At 41.0% G+C, this 15000-nt stretch overlaps 1 protein-coding gene across 1 annotated transcript in view; it reads left to right on the forward strand.

The window, feature by feature from the left end:
* The window catches only part of LOC143018993 (uncharacterized), a 621710-nt gene that overhangs the window by 303989 nt on the left and 302721 nt on the right, over nucleotides 1-15000 (forward strand). Inside the window, exons 3-4 of the mRNA XM_076174699.1 lie at nucleotides 3128-4307; nucleotides 6732-6913. Coding sequence (XP_076030814.1) covers nucleotides 3128-4307; nucleotides 6732-6913 — 1362 coding nt within the window. The remainder of the gene's footprint in view (nucleotides 1-3127; nucleotides 4308-6731; nucleotides 6914-15000) is intronic.

Genomic DNA, 15000 nt, shown 5'->3' on the forward strand with positions numbered 1-15000 from the left:
TGTTTACATTTGCTTTTGGCGGGGAAGTCTTCACCGTCTTTTTAGGGTAATCCAGATGTGAATAAAGAACGCTGAAAGTAAAACCAATTTTCCCAAGTTTCCCTTGCCGCCGCAGAACTAATGACCCTTCACAGGAACAAACGTTTTCGGCAAATGAACTCAAAGAATGAATGTGTAAACAGAGGCACATCGGTTGGCGTGGAGGACCCCAAGTGTTGCCCACTTGCCAGCCCGACCGTCCGCCTGCGTGGGGCAGCACCCCATGCAAACAATTAGCGCAATGACCACCCACAGCTGTTTATTGATCACCCAACAACGCGAGAAGGGCTTCCCTCGGCGGCGGCGGCCAGTCAAGTGTATCACAATCACTCGTCTACCATTGTGTGCGCCAATAGGGGCGTGTGTGGAGGGGGCAACACTGTGTAGGGCATTTATGTGGGCCACGGGGTATTTGTCATTAGGTGTCTCTATTCCAGTCAAGTAAGTTTGTGTGCCAGTATGTCTGAATGTGGTTTAATCTCCGCTTAACACTACTGAATACTAGTGAATTCCAGGAGTAACTTCATGACGGAGTCGAAGAAACAACAAAGTTTAGAATAATTAAAGGGTTAAGTTCTTTGGAAGACAGAAAGCTCGAGGAAAAGCGAGAAAACCAAAAGGCAAGATGGGCACAAGCAACACTGGGCACACAGATAAAGCTGATGGAAAAAAGAGTGGGATGGAGAAGGGTAGAGAGAAAGAACGGAAATTTTGTAGTTAATGAAAAAAGTAAGTTGTTCAGTGGTCAGGAAGTTTAAGGGAAAGTGGGTACACGATAATTGGTGGAGAAAGGAAAGGAAGAAGATACAAAAGGAAACAGGCATGTAATGGGCATTGGGAAATAAAACACAGTGTGTCCTGAATGTGGGAGGATGGAGAGGAAAGCAGAGGAGCAGCTACAGGGAGAACCTGGGCTGCTGAAGAGGCGAAACAAAGGAGGACAAAAAGACGAGATAGAGAACGGGGGTGGGGCGTCGGGAGAGGGGCGCAAGATAGGCAGGAAACGAGAGGCAAAACGAGAGAGAGGGAGAGAGAGGGAGTTATCAAGTGATGTAAAATAAAGAAAAGAATAAGATGAACAAATTAAAATAAGAAAATGGGAGCAAGTGAAAGACACGACGAGAGAGGAGGAGCTGGCAAAACGTGAGTAACAGAAAGATGAGTCGAATCTGCTGAGGCCACATTGTTGCCGTCGCTGCTGCCCTGACCTCCATCTCTGGACATCGGATGTGACAACGTCTGTTGTCCCAGAACTCTCCTCGAAATCTAAAATGGATATTGAGACAAGGCATATGCTACGTTGCACTACTGAGGGAGAAGCTGCTATTATGGCAAGGAAAATGATATTGGTGGTGACAACGGATACAATGAAAGTGTGCCAATGATAATGTTCAAAAGCTCACGTGTATTGACTGCACACGTTTTGTGAAGTCAATATCTTAGGGACTTTAGGGACGCCTCTACGGACCAAAGTCACGCAGCATTCTTTTATGATCAGAGTAATTCCCACAGGAAAAAAAATGCAAATCACTTTTAACTTCTACTGCCAGCCGTTTCTGCTACTCTCCTTATATCCACCACCTGTGTGACTCCTCTTCTCAATTGGCATTATCCCCATCTATAGATGCATCGGTTAGCGGCCACGTGATACAAAGTAATATTCAAGATAATAGTTGATAATGAGGACTTATTTTATTTGGGATAATTTAGTGAAAGAATTGGGACAAGCCTGTTCACGACGAAAACAAATCAGGCATATTTCGATAGGTAGTGATCCTTTAATACATAGCTCTTACACGAGTGTGGGTGTTTATTGTTACTGAATAAAACCAGTAACACAAGTAATGATTGGTTCAAGCTATGCGACGCTCCCCCGCTACAGCCGCCATCATCGTTTTACTGCAGCTATCTGGAAATTATGTTCTGTACACTTTTCTCTTTAACATTAACTATCAAGAACTATATCAGGATCAAAATAGTGTGAAAACAGATTTAATGTTGTGTTGTGCAAAATGTTTGTTATACTGGTCCTGTGATAGTGTGTCAAAATGGTCTAAAATCTCGTAATCATGGCAACTACAGTAGTGATGGGCAATTCCAGAAGACACCGGTAGTGGTCTGCTGTGATAAATTCTAGTGGAGGAAAAGAAAGTTATCGAAGTGGTAGCTAGTTCTATTGAAACTAGTAAATTCAGACGTAATGAGTTGTTCGGGCAATATGATGTTATGTACTGTAGTAGTAATTGATATTGTGATTATTGCTATGACGGTTAACATAATGTACACTAAAGACGTATCATACAAAAGGCATCAGAGAAGCTCAACTTGTTTAGTTCATGGGGGACACACGTTCCATTTGTGGTTTGGTAATAACTTTGATTTCATCTGTAAATTAAGGAAGTAAAACTAACTTCTGTCTGTCAGTAATGAATATTTATGTTTATTATTTAATGCGTCGACTAGATTATGTCTATTGTAAATTACAACATGTGAAGATAGTTACCGTCGCAACTTAGGCCATTGCTGTCAACTAGTTTGTGTCCCTGTGGTGTGTTGGTTTCGACCTCACCTCGCACTACGTGGACCGCGGGGCGAATCAAACTACGCCAGTAGTTCGAACACATAATAAGACAAACAGAAAGAAAATCTATTGCAGCCAAGCACTTCCTGGCGTAAGCTCAAGTAACAGAAAACAGAGAAAAGAGGAGGATTAGAGATTCTGCATGAAGATAGCAAGTATGAGGAGGGAAATGAAATCTGAAAGAATGCATAGTGAACAACAAATACGTAGAATGGCCATAAGCATTTACAAGTTTTGCAAGTGTCTACTTGTTCTTGAAGAAGTTTATGCTGCGTAATCTAAATTGAAACTGGACCTAAGTGTTGCAATGTTGAGTAGATGGAGGGGGAGAGGGTGTAGACAATACTTTTCTTAACTTTTTCTCCTGACATAGAGTATGTGCAGAGGATCTATGCTTACCTCCCTGCCTACAAATGGCTTATACATTGTTATTCATGTTCACTTTCCTGAAACAAATGTGGTGTGCTGTGCTCTTCATGTCCTTTCCCTTTCTCTCTTTCTTGGCAGATGGCTCCCGCAGTGTTCGCTACGACGACTCCCCGCCAAAAGTCGACTTGAACACCACCTTGCCCTCGTCCTGTCCAGCGTCCTCCTTATCATCCCCGTCCATCACCACCACTTCGCCGCGCGAGCGGACATCCTTCTCCATCTCCTCTATAGTGGGGGGACGGAGTGAATCGCCGTGGTCTGTGGCCGACTCGTCCCCGATGGAGACGGACAAGGAGAAGGACCAGCGCGAAGCTCAAGATGGTGGCGACGAAGAGGAAGAGGAGGAACACATCGAAGTAGTAGACGAAGATGAAGTCGAAGAGAACAAGAAGGAACAGCTGCGGGATGACGTCAAGGAGGACGGAGGAAGTCCGAAGGAGGGAGACACAGCCATGGAGGAAGACATCGATGTGTGTGGCGGTGCCGTCGACGACCACAAGGAGGCCGGAGAACGTCTCAACGGTTCTGCGCACACCCTCTATCCTTATGAAGACGTCAAGCTCTCGGAGGGGCCTGGTGGAAGTTTGTATGAGCGCCTAGTGGCCGTAGGCAGTCCTTCAATGCGTTTGGGGGGAGAGTGCGAGGGTCTTCTCAATCTATCCACGAAAGTAGGTGATGGAGCGCAGCGCCACAGCGAAGTCTTCCTCCCATCTTCTCTCGCCTCGACACCTAAAACCTCAGAGTCTTGTCTTGTCGTCACGCCCCTCTCGCCAAGAGATGCCCATGCCTTTTCTCTACCGCGTCCCTTCCTACCCTCCTTACCCCTGCCCTCCAGGGAGGCACTCCTGGACATGCCCCGGCCTCCCTGCCTTTCCTCCCTCGGCTTGTACCAGCCTCCACACCTATCTCTCTTCAAGAAAGAAGGCGAGGCCTCGTCCTCGTCTCTGGACGCCAACCGCAACAGCCTCCCGACGTCCCTGGCCTCTTCGCTCTCTTCCTCCTTTCCTTGGGGCATCCCCACGTCCACCGAAGGGTTGTTTCCTTGGTCTCTCCCCGCCCCTGGCTTGCCCTTGGACGGGTCGTTGGTGAAACCTATCCCCCTGGGTGATGTGTATTCGTGTATCAAGTGTGAAAAGATGTTCAGCACCCCACACGGTCTCGAGGTCCATTCGAGACGTTCGCACAACGGCAAGAGGCCCTTCGCCTGCGAGTACTGCAACAAGACCTTCGGCCACGAGATCAGTCTGACGCAGCACAGGTAAGGGGGAAAACAGTACGAGTACAACGGTTGCCTAGGGTAGGCGACGTGCTTCACAATGCTTATTTCGTAGTTAAATAAATAAATAAATGAATAAGTAAATAAGTAAATAAACAATTAAAGATAAAAAAAAATGAAACAAAAATAAATAAATAAAATAAAATAAAATAGATAAATAAAGTTATATATATATATATATATATATATATATATATATACACACACACACACACACATATATATATATATATATTTATATGTATGTATGTATAATCACACCTCACCATCCAAATGCACATAGACCCCAACAATTTAAACTAACTTAGAAGGCTTGCTTTCTATACGGAAGAGTTTAAAGATGAACAATGACTAGCTAGTATCTACATTTACTAGTAATGGACAGCGGGTATTTTTCTCATTCTTAACATTTACATCCAGATATTATGCGTATATTGTAACAATATCTTAACAATAACTACTGTTCTAATGATCAGGAAACTCATTGGTATGTACTGTAAGTATAACTCTGTACTAAAGATGATTGTAGTAAGAAAAAATATATCAAAAAAGGTCTTGCATACTTACCACTGTGCGACGTTGGCAGTGACTTTCCAGAATAACCAATCACAGAGATTCTTTCTCGACTCTAGACCAATCACAGCTTGCAACCCTTTCTCCGGAACGCTAGTATTGTCAGAAATGTTATTACTTTAAAATTTATGACATTAGTCATCAGTAATAGCATCTAACTTATACGAGGTATAAATTTATAATTCAACAAAATATTTACGCTCTTTTTATATCCTTTAGGCCTTTGACATATTGAGCATCAAACTTCGGTTGGTTGTTTCGATAGCTAACTGAAGCCATGGTTCCTTCGAACTATAAGGGCAATGCTTTTTGTGTTCAACTGCTTCAGTCGTGTATTCCTTTTCCAGTAGCTACTCTAATGTTCATAAGGCAAGTAAACAAATGAACTTATCTGAATCTCTTAAGAAATGAAAGATAAGCAAAAAATCTGAGACCACAGGTGGTGATGAAGTAAGTTGTTACTTGGTAGGAAGTAAATGTTTATATGTTGAACTGTGCGCAAACAATTTTGAGAAAGATAAAGACAGATAGAACGATAAAAAGATGATTAGGTAAATAGATGAATAAATAAATGAATGAATAAGTAGATGATGAAATAATAAGATAAAATTGAGTAATATAGCTATTGAACAAACTGACAGAAGACAAAGAAAAATACTGAGTTATGATTCATGCTTTCACAATAAAAAATATTGTATTGTATATCATCCTGACTGGATGAAAACTTCCTCATTTTTCTATAATACTAGATTCAATGATGCGAGCTACTGAAAAACTTGTATATATTACTGTTCACATATTCCTCTGTGTATTAAAATGTGAGATAGTGGCAAGCCAATTTCTATCATTACTTCTCTACATCTTTGAATTCATACAATATGGGAATAGAATACTGTTTATTTAATAATTTCACACAAAATAATCTGGGATGATAATATATATATATATATATTAATGTTTTAATACCCTAACTATCTACGGATAAATGTTATAGTAAACATTTAGTACTTATGCTTTAAGATTTATGTGTATTTTGCGGAAAGTACCCACATACGCCTCCACGTCGTATATGCATTTACATTAGCAAATTGTGTAAACTTCACATCCTGTTCATATCTAAAAGCTACGATGGGCATTGTTAAGAATTTAAGATGCTCTACGTCATGTACACCACGTTTGCTACGATAACAACCTTTAGAAATTTAATTTTAGCTAAAGAAACATGAAATTTAAGGCAGTCGAGTGGGTAGCATCATACTAGAATCATTAAAACTATTTTGGTTAACCTTAAGCCTCTGTGGCTTTTCATATGTCACATTCAAGATATGCCATTTTGCTACACTTTTAACCGTAGATAAAAGACCAAGAAAAAAAGTTTATTCACAAAAGAATACTGACTATAGAATATTTGTGTTATGTGTTATGTATTAGAATATTTCCCATTAATATTGAAACATTACCCTTTTCTAATTATCTCTTTGAACATCCCTATGAGACAAACTCTTAATACCTTGGGTGAACTTGTATGACTTTGTCGAACTCTTTTATCAATCTTTTTTAATTTCTCTACACTTCTATAGTCGAATTACAGCAGTACCATTCGTTTGAACATGCAGTAGAATCTTTACATTATACATACTTCTACATATACATATTAGTTACACATATAATGTATCTAAAATTCACATAAGTTTTGGACGTTCACGTGCATTTGGTATGTGGTCAATCTAAAGGTGGTTTCTGTAGCACTGTTTCTTTTATTTGTAGATATTCAGTCACTGAACCCTGAATAATGTGTTCATTGTTGAAAAAATATATGTATATTTTCTCCAGAGCGGTCCATAATGCGGAGAAAGTGTTCGAATGCAAGCAGTGTGGCAAGTGCTTCAAGCGATCGTCCACTCTCTCGACACACTTGTTAATACATTCGGACACACGGCCGTACCCGTGCCAGTACTGCGGCAAGCGCTTCCACCAGAAGTCCGACATGAAGAAACACACATATATTCACACTGGTGAGTACCCACCCTCTCTTTTTCTTTTTTAAGCAGGTCATCCAAGGATAGAGTGAAAATACCAGTGAGGCGATGGAAACCAGCAAAGAATTTATACCATCTGTTTAAGTGGACAAACTACATGTTATACTAAAGGAAGAATGAGCAAAAGGTTGAGGATTACCACCACAATATACTATGTTGTATATATATACGGTATATATACATATATTATATATACATATATATATATATATATATATATATACATATATATATGTACATATATATATATATATGTACATATATATATATATATATATATATATATATATATATATGTGTGTGTGTGCGTGTGTGTGTGTGTGTGTGTGTACACGCACACGCATACACACACAGGCGCGCGCATACACAAATACATTTTTTATTATTTCTAAGTAGTGGTTTATATATACACTTATCAGAACAAAAAGTTGATGAAAGTGTAGTAAATGGTACATTTTGGAGGATCTGTATGACAATTTCTAATTTTTTTTTTATGAAAATACTTTTCAGATATAAATTTTGTATCAGATACACAAAATAGACATCATACGTTCCATTATTTACATATTTCTCCAGCTTCCGTGTTTGTTTTGTAGATTTTTGTTCTTCAATGTAATACGTTTTCTTTTAATCTGGACCTCACGAGCTCTGTAGGATCTCTGGGGAGACCAAAGTCTGTCGGTAAATCATTAAGTTCATCCTGGGGGAATAAATGTGCTTCGTTGCTCGAACGCGCTGGTGCGAATTTTTCATCTTTATTTGCAGTATTGTTCCCTCTGAGTGAATTTCAACATAATTAAGATTTACGGGTGCAGTAGGGATTGGTAGATTAGATCCACCTTGTATTGGTCTTATTGCTGAAAAAAGATTGAGATAAGACTTTTTTGTATGCGGGAGTCGTTACTGTGATTATTTGTGGTTTCTTCCATGGGACTGTAATATGAAAAGGAAATATTTTCTTTTGAACCTTTTTCATTTTCTTATTTTTTCAGCACAAATATATCAGACACTAAGAGAAGCCCATTTTCTGGTTTGGCCTCTAAGTTTTATTCCGAAGTAGGCATAATTTGTTATTTACTTATTTTTCTATTATTTTTTTTTCTTTTTACCAAAAACTTGCCACACGTATTGAACAAAAAATCAGGACTGCTCATGCAATCTTTAATCTATCTGTGAAAAAATATGAACCATTATCATCTCATCTTTAATCAATCATCAAAGAACTTATTTACAATTATATTTGAATGGGCAAAAATGGTTGTAAAATCCCTCTTTGATTAAATACAAGTGACAAAAAACAATACTATAAATATTCTACAAAAGCATAATTAGCTTAGTATGACCATATATATATATCCAAGTGGTAGACATACTGCTTCTTAAAATTACGATTCAAGACTGCATTGTTTTCAGCTATATTCTAATCATTCTTAAAGTAATTGTTCTGTCAAACGTGGAACTTAATAATAGAAAGTACTTAAATGAGTTATGTATTATGATTTATATAAAGTGACTGTGTAATTATAGTGAAAAATATATGTAAAACATGTTACGTGAAGAACATGTATTACACGAAGAAAAAAATTAATGAGTAGAAATACATAACATTCACTTGAAAAAAACACTATATGTTATGAACAGCAAAGGGCCCAACACAGATGCTTGCGGCACTCCACTCGCCACTGTTGCTTGTCCTGACCCATTGCCACTTGTTGGAACTCTATCCTGCTGTCTAGAAAGTTAGTTTTCAAGCCAGTCTGCTACCTTCCCCACCATATCCATAGCAGCTCTTACACTCGACATTAGCTTTCATGGAGCATTTTATCAAACACTTCCTTAAAATCAATATAAAGAATGTCTTTGCATTATCTTGTTAAAGAAGTCCAGTAAGATTAGGAAATATGACTTATTTCCTAGGAATCTACAGTAAGAGTCTATAACTAGATTGTGGAACTCCAGATCCTCCAAATTACTGTGTCTATGTTCTCTAAGACATTACTCAAAAATGAACGTAAAGTTGATCTGATTATAAGTTCTTGCACATTTTTTTATTCCTTTTCTTTGAGGCTAGTCTCACATTAGCCACCCTCCTATCTTGAAGGACCACACCAGACTTCAGTGTTTTGTTGAACACTGAAAGAAAGTGAAAGGCCACTTCCCTAAACACTTGACATTCATGGCAGGAAGCCTGTGAACCCGGTGACTTGTACGAGTTTATTTTACCTAGCCTCTTGGAATCTCTCAAAGCCACACCCTCATGAAGCACATCTAGTCGTGCAACTGAGCTATTTTGATCTCTTATGAAAGAGTTTATGAATAATCATTTAGCGCATTACCAAGGTCCATATCTGAGATATGTATTGCAACATGGCAGCCTTCTATTGTGACGACGCTCTTTTGTATTGGTTTCCGGTTGTTTGAGTACCCAAAGTGTCCCCGATTCTTTTCATACCGTCTACGAGGACAGGTTCAGACACCTTATGACGTAGAGTCCGGGGTGATCTAATTGAGGTGTTCAAGTGTGTGAAGTGCTTTACCAAAGGTGATGCAGACAGAGCAGGACTCTCAGTAATGAATTTAGATTGGATAAATTTATATTTAGGAAGGAAATAAGCAAGAACTGGTCTACCTATACAGTGGTTAAAGAATGAAATAGACTTAGTAACTATGTATTGACAGCTGAAATTATCAGTTGTTTTAAGAGAAGGTTAGATAACTTTATGGATGGGGATGAGGGGTGGTAGTGGACATGGAACTGCCTAGTGTAGGCCTTATGGTTTCTTGCAGCCTCCTTCATTCTTATATTCTTATGTCTAGCTACCCACAGCTCATCTCTTGTTGCGCCACTGGAAGCTGCAGTTATAAACAAACTAAAGATAATCTCTACCACACAACCATTTGTCTGCAGAAATGCTTGGTTCGATGTTGTCGTCAAGACAAAGTCAAATAAGCTGTCGCCTTTTGCCGTTTCCCTCACCCACTGGGTAAAAGAAATGTCAGCAAATTCAAGAGATCACCTTCGTTCCCTTCCATACTACCTCTCTCACCACAGTTTCTGTGATGATTGAAGTTATCTTAGATAACTTAGATGTTATCCGTCACCTTCTAGACTTGTGTACATGTCCTTACCTTTTTCAAACTGTGGTCTGGACACTAACATCAGCCGGTAACGTTAGGTTTTAAAACTAAAATTTCGTGGTCCATTTGACGTGACCATCGAACCCTTACGTCAAACAGCACTCCTTCCCTCCTGTACAATCTTGTCTTTGTAGAACAACGAGTAACCGGGAATCATAAATTCACCAGAAGTCTCTTGTATTGGGATAAGAAGGCTTCTATAATGTCAACCAAGTCCACCATCTCTGAGGGTAATGTTGGCCTAAGTTCATAAAGCTTATTTTGGATCGAGCGGGCGCTGGAAAGTGCCATTGGAACGGGGGTTCAAAGAATCCCGGGAACCCGGTAGGCTCTCCAGTTTCTCGGACGATCAACTTGTGGTAAAGGTGCTCCTCCACAGGTCATAGAAGACGGACAGTGACACACACACATACACACACACACACATACAATCACACACACACACACATACACACACACATACACACACACACACACACACACACACACACACACACACACACACACACACACACACACACACACACACACACACACACACACACACACACACACACACACACACACACACACACACACACACACACACACACACACACACACACACACACACACACACACACACACACACACACACACACACACACACACACACACACACACACACACATACGCACACGTACGATTACACGCATGCACACGCACACACAAATAAAACACATGCTTAAACATAAACACACAAACAGACGCGTGTACAGACATACACACACATATACACACGCACACATACACACACACATATATACACACACACACACATACACACGAACACGCCCACACACACAAACGAACAAAGAAGCAAATATGCTTCGACTACTGTCTACTCTTGCATTCATGATCTGAGCACACACTCTTCCCCTGCTTCATTACCCTTGCCTTTGTTTGGGTGTAGGACCGTTTCCTGAACGCTGTCTCCCCCCCCCCCAGACAGTAGCGCCTTGCTTCAGCACTTTTGGCATGTTCACGTTGGACTTATTACACTGGGCAGCTTCCAGGGGCTTTACCAGCGCCAACAGTTGAGAGTTCGTTTGAGTAAAAACGACTTCAGTTACATTATTTTGTTTTTCAAATCTCCAAATATCAAATTATCTTTCCGTCATCTATATCAAAGCTGAATGATTGTAAACCTAAACGAATGTTAGACATACAACTGCAATGTTCTTAGAGAAGTTTAGATTTCTGTAAGGGAAGTAATATTCTAGTTATTCAAATGGAGGTTGGAGGTTGGAGGTACTGCTGGTGTCCAGGACAACCGCGCTCAAAGTGGCCACGGCATTACCTTCGGTTCGCTCGCTTGTGTTCTTCACTTACAGTTATTCTCCAGCACTTTAGTCCTTATCAGTCAAAGGTTCTTTGGTCCTGTCATTATCCTCTTTCCAACTGTTCATAATTCTCTCTCTAATGTCCCGTTGTTCCTTTCTACTTCCCGCCGACTCTTCATCATATTCATTCTCCTATGTTTCGTCCTTTTCCTTTGCCTTCCGTTTCCATTTCCCCCTTTCTTCATTTACCTCAGTTTCACTATGTCTTTTCTTTCTAGTCTTTTCTTTTAATTTTTGTGTTTTTTCTACTCCTCTTCTACTTTTCCCTTTCATCCTCCTGTCTCCCTAGATACCCATTATTCCTCTCCTCCCTTTCTCACTTCTCCCTCGTCTATTCCTCTTCTTCTCTTGCTTCTTCCCCTTACTCACAGCTTCCCTCACCATCCCTCCCTCCCTCCCTCCCTTCCTCCCTCCCTAGTTCCCTCTCCCCAAGCCTTTCCCCCCGTGCGCAGGCGAGGTTCAAAGGAAGCACTGAGCAGAAAACCACGGATCGTTTTGTTCCCATTACGGTTTTAGGAGTAATCACTCGGAATACACACGCCCTCTTCCGCCCTAACCCGTCCCGCTCCCCTCTCCTCCCCCTCCCCTCAACAGCTCCCCTCTCACCCTAAACCCTTCGTCGCAATCCCTCACCTTTCAACCCTAGCCAGCCCTGCTCCCTCATCCCCTAAACCCTCAATCCCCTCCCGTCTTACTATAAACTTCATCCCCCCACCTTTTTCTGCCACCATCATTACCCCCCCTGCACTTGCCTCCCACAGTACCCTGCCCCTCCTTCTCCTCCTCCTCCTCCTCTTCCTCTTGGCGCTCCCCCTGACCTTCCCCCTGCCCCTCCCCCCTCCCCCCTTTTAACCCTACCTCTCCTCCTGATCCTCCCTCCCCTTGCATATTGTTGAGCCTCCCCCCCGCCCTTCTTTCCCTCCTTCTGTGTCACCTACCCCCCCCCCCCGTTTTCTCTCTCCTTCCCTCTAACTGGCTTCTATGATTGTCTTTAATCTCAGGCTATTATGTGACCCTTTGGTATATAACTAATTCAAGGATTTTATCCCTGTTAACGACAGACTATTTGATTCTGCTGAGGAAACGTCGATTTTGGTGAAAATATTAGACTCGTGACAGAACTTTTGGATTTTATTCTATTCTTTTTTTTTTTTTTTTAACTCACCATCTCACTCCTACAAAGTGGCAAGTGAGAAACCCCTGGTAGGGCAAGCCCTGTCAGTTGAGATAAGCCGCCGGGTTTTTGAGGCCGAGGTTTGGGTCTCCTACCTGCTTGGTCAGGGCTGTCAGGAACCAAAGCGACATAGCCCGCAGCTGGCCTTAGGAATGGAAACCACGACCAACCACTTGCTCGCGAGTTCGACATTGCATCCACTGGGCTAGTCAATGCCAACGGTTTTTATTCATTTGAGGAGAGGTCACTGCCGCAGATGGGAAGGAAGGCACGAGGGAGAGGCAGTCTAGTGTGCACGAATGCTCCTTCAACCCTAAGAACGAGATTCCTATAAACTGAGTAAAATCGGTCGAAGTCTCTAGTGGGTTCCTAAGGGATGTGAGGGAAGGAATCCACCACGTTCCTTCAACGCTTGTGACATTCCCATCTTGTTCAACATTGCGAAGCCTTGATTAGATTCTGCTCCCACTGCTGCTGTGGGGTTTAATGCAATATATATTTTTCTTTAAACGTCTTCCTCTTTTTTCTGTACAAATACCTTTTATATGAGTCAACATATAGTACGCATAGCCTTTCCTCCGTTTTCTTAGACATATTTTCCCCCCAGGTGCATTTCCATCTGTATATGGATTGATAATTCTCAATAACACACACACACACACACACACACACACACACACACACACACACACACACACACACACACACACACACACACACACACGGTGGCGGATTGGTAAAGCACTGGCCTCACAAGCCAGAGAACCGGGGTTCGATTCCCCGGCCGGGCGGAGATAGGTTGGGTTTGTCTCCTTTCACGTGTAACCCCTGTTCACCTAGCAGTGAGTAGGTACGGGACGTTAGTCAAGGACTTGTGACCTTGCTGTCCCGGTGTGTGGTGTGTGAGTGCTCTCAGACCTACCCAGAGATCGGCAAATAATGAGCTCTGAGCTCGCTGCCGTAGGGTGGTGTCTGGCTGTCTCGAGAAGAGGCTGCAGCAGATCCGAGGTGAATACACACACACACACGCACGCACGCACAAACACACACACACACACACACACACACACACACACACACACACACACACACACACACACACACACACACACACACACACACACACACACACACATGTATACACACACATATATATATACATATATATATATATATACTTATACATATATGTATGTATATATATATATGTATAAATATATATATATATATATATATATATACATATATATATATATATATATATATATATATATATTATGGGAAAGGTGGAGGGGGAAACACGGGTCTTTATCTGATTATCGAGTTTATTCCTGACCGGTTTCGCTTACAATAGCTTCTTCAGAGGAGTGTTACTCTGGGTCGAAGTTGGCGGTGTATATAGTGAGTCAGGCCCACGTTCCCTCCTTGCGGAGTGGTTGGTGGCTGGTTCCAGTACATGTCAAACAGCATCGGTACAATATAATACAATAATATTAATATAATAATAATACAACACAACACGATCTATGACACATATACAATATAAAATATAATATATAATATAATATACCAAACCAAATCATATCATGGTACATCACATTATAGTACAACATAATAATTAGCATCGCCTACCATTTCTAGACACAGAAATACACAGACAAGAAAACAAAGTACTCTTCAAAGTTTACAGAAAACCCACAAACAAAGACGATTTAATACACTTCTACAGCGCACACAACGAACGGACCAAAATAGGAATAATAATTGGGTTTTTTCTCAGAGCACTAAGGATATGCGGCAATGAATTTCTAAGCGAAGAAATTCTACATATTACGAATACCTTCAGAGCGCTACAATGTCCAGAGGCGCTAATATCCACATCTTTGAGAAAAGCAAAAAGTATCAGGCAACGAAAAGAGAAAGTGGTCAAGAAAGAAACTAGATACCTTCTCGTACCAGGCTCCGATTTTTCACAAACACTGGGGGATGCAATACGACCATTAGGTCTAGAAATAATCAGCGAGGCAGGAAAGAAACTTAAAAATCTAGCAACAACAACAACTACACAAACAACTAACGACCTAAGTGTTGTATATAGGATACCATGCAGCAAATGTGATAAATCTTACTATGGCGAGACCCACAGAGGGCTTATGACCAGAATCAAAGAGCACAAAGCAGACCTAAAATACCACAGGCTTTCCAACGCGATGGTGGGTCATATAGAACAAGAAGGTCATATGCCCGATTGGCTACAATCAGAAGTGATGGAAAAAGGATTAACAAAGAGAAGAAGAAAAACGGTTGAAGCATTACACATAGCCACTAAACCCAACATAAACCAAAAAGTAGGAAATATTAAGTGGACA

The sequence above is a fragment of the Oratosquilla oratoria genome, chromosome 36 (assembly GCF_046742065.1).
Source record: "Oratosquilla oratoria isolate Oo_2021 chromosome 36, ASM4674206v1, whole genome shotgun sequence".
Classification (NCBI taxonomy): Eukaryota; Metazoa; Arthropoda; class Malacostraca; order Stomatopoda; family Squillidae; genus Oratosquilla; species Oratosquilla oratoria.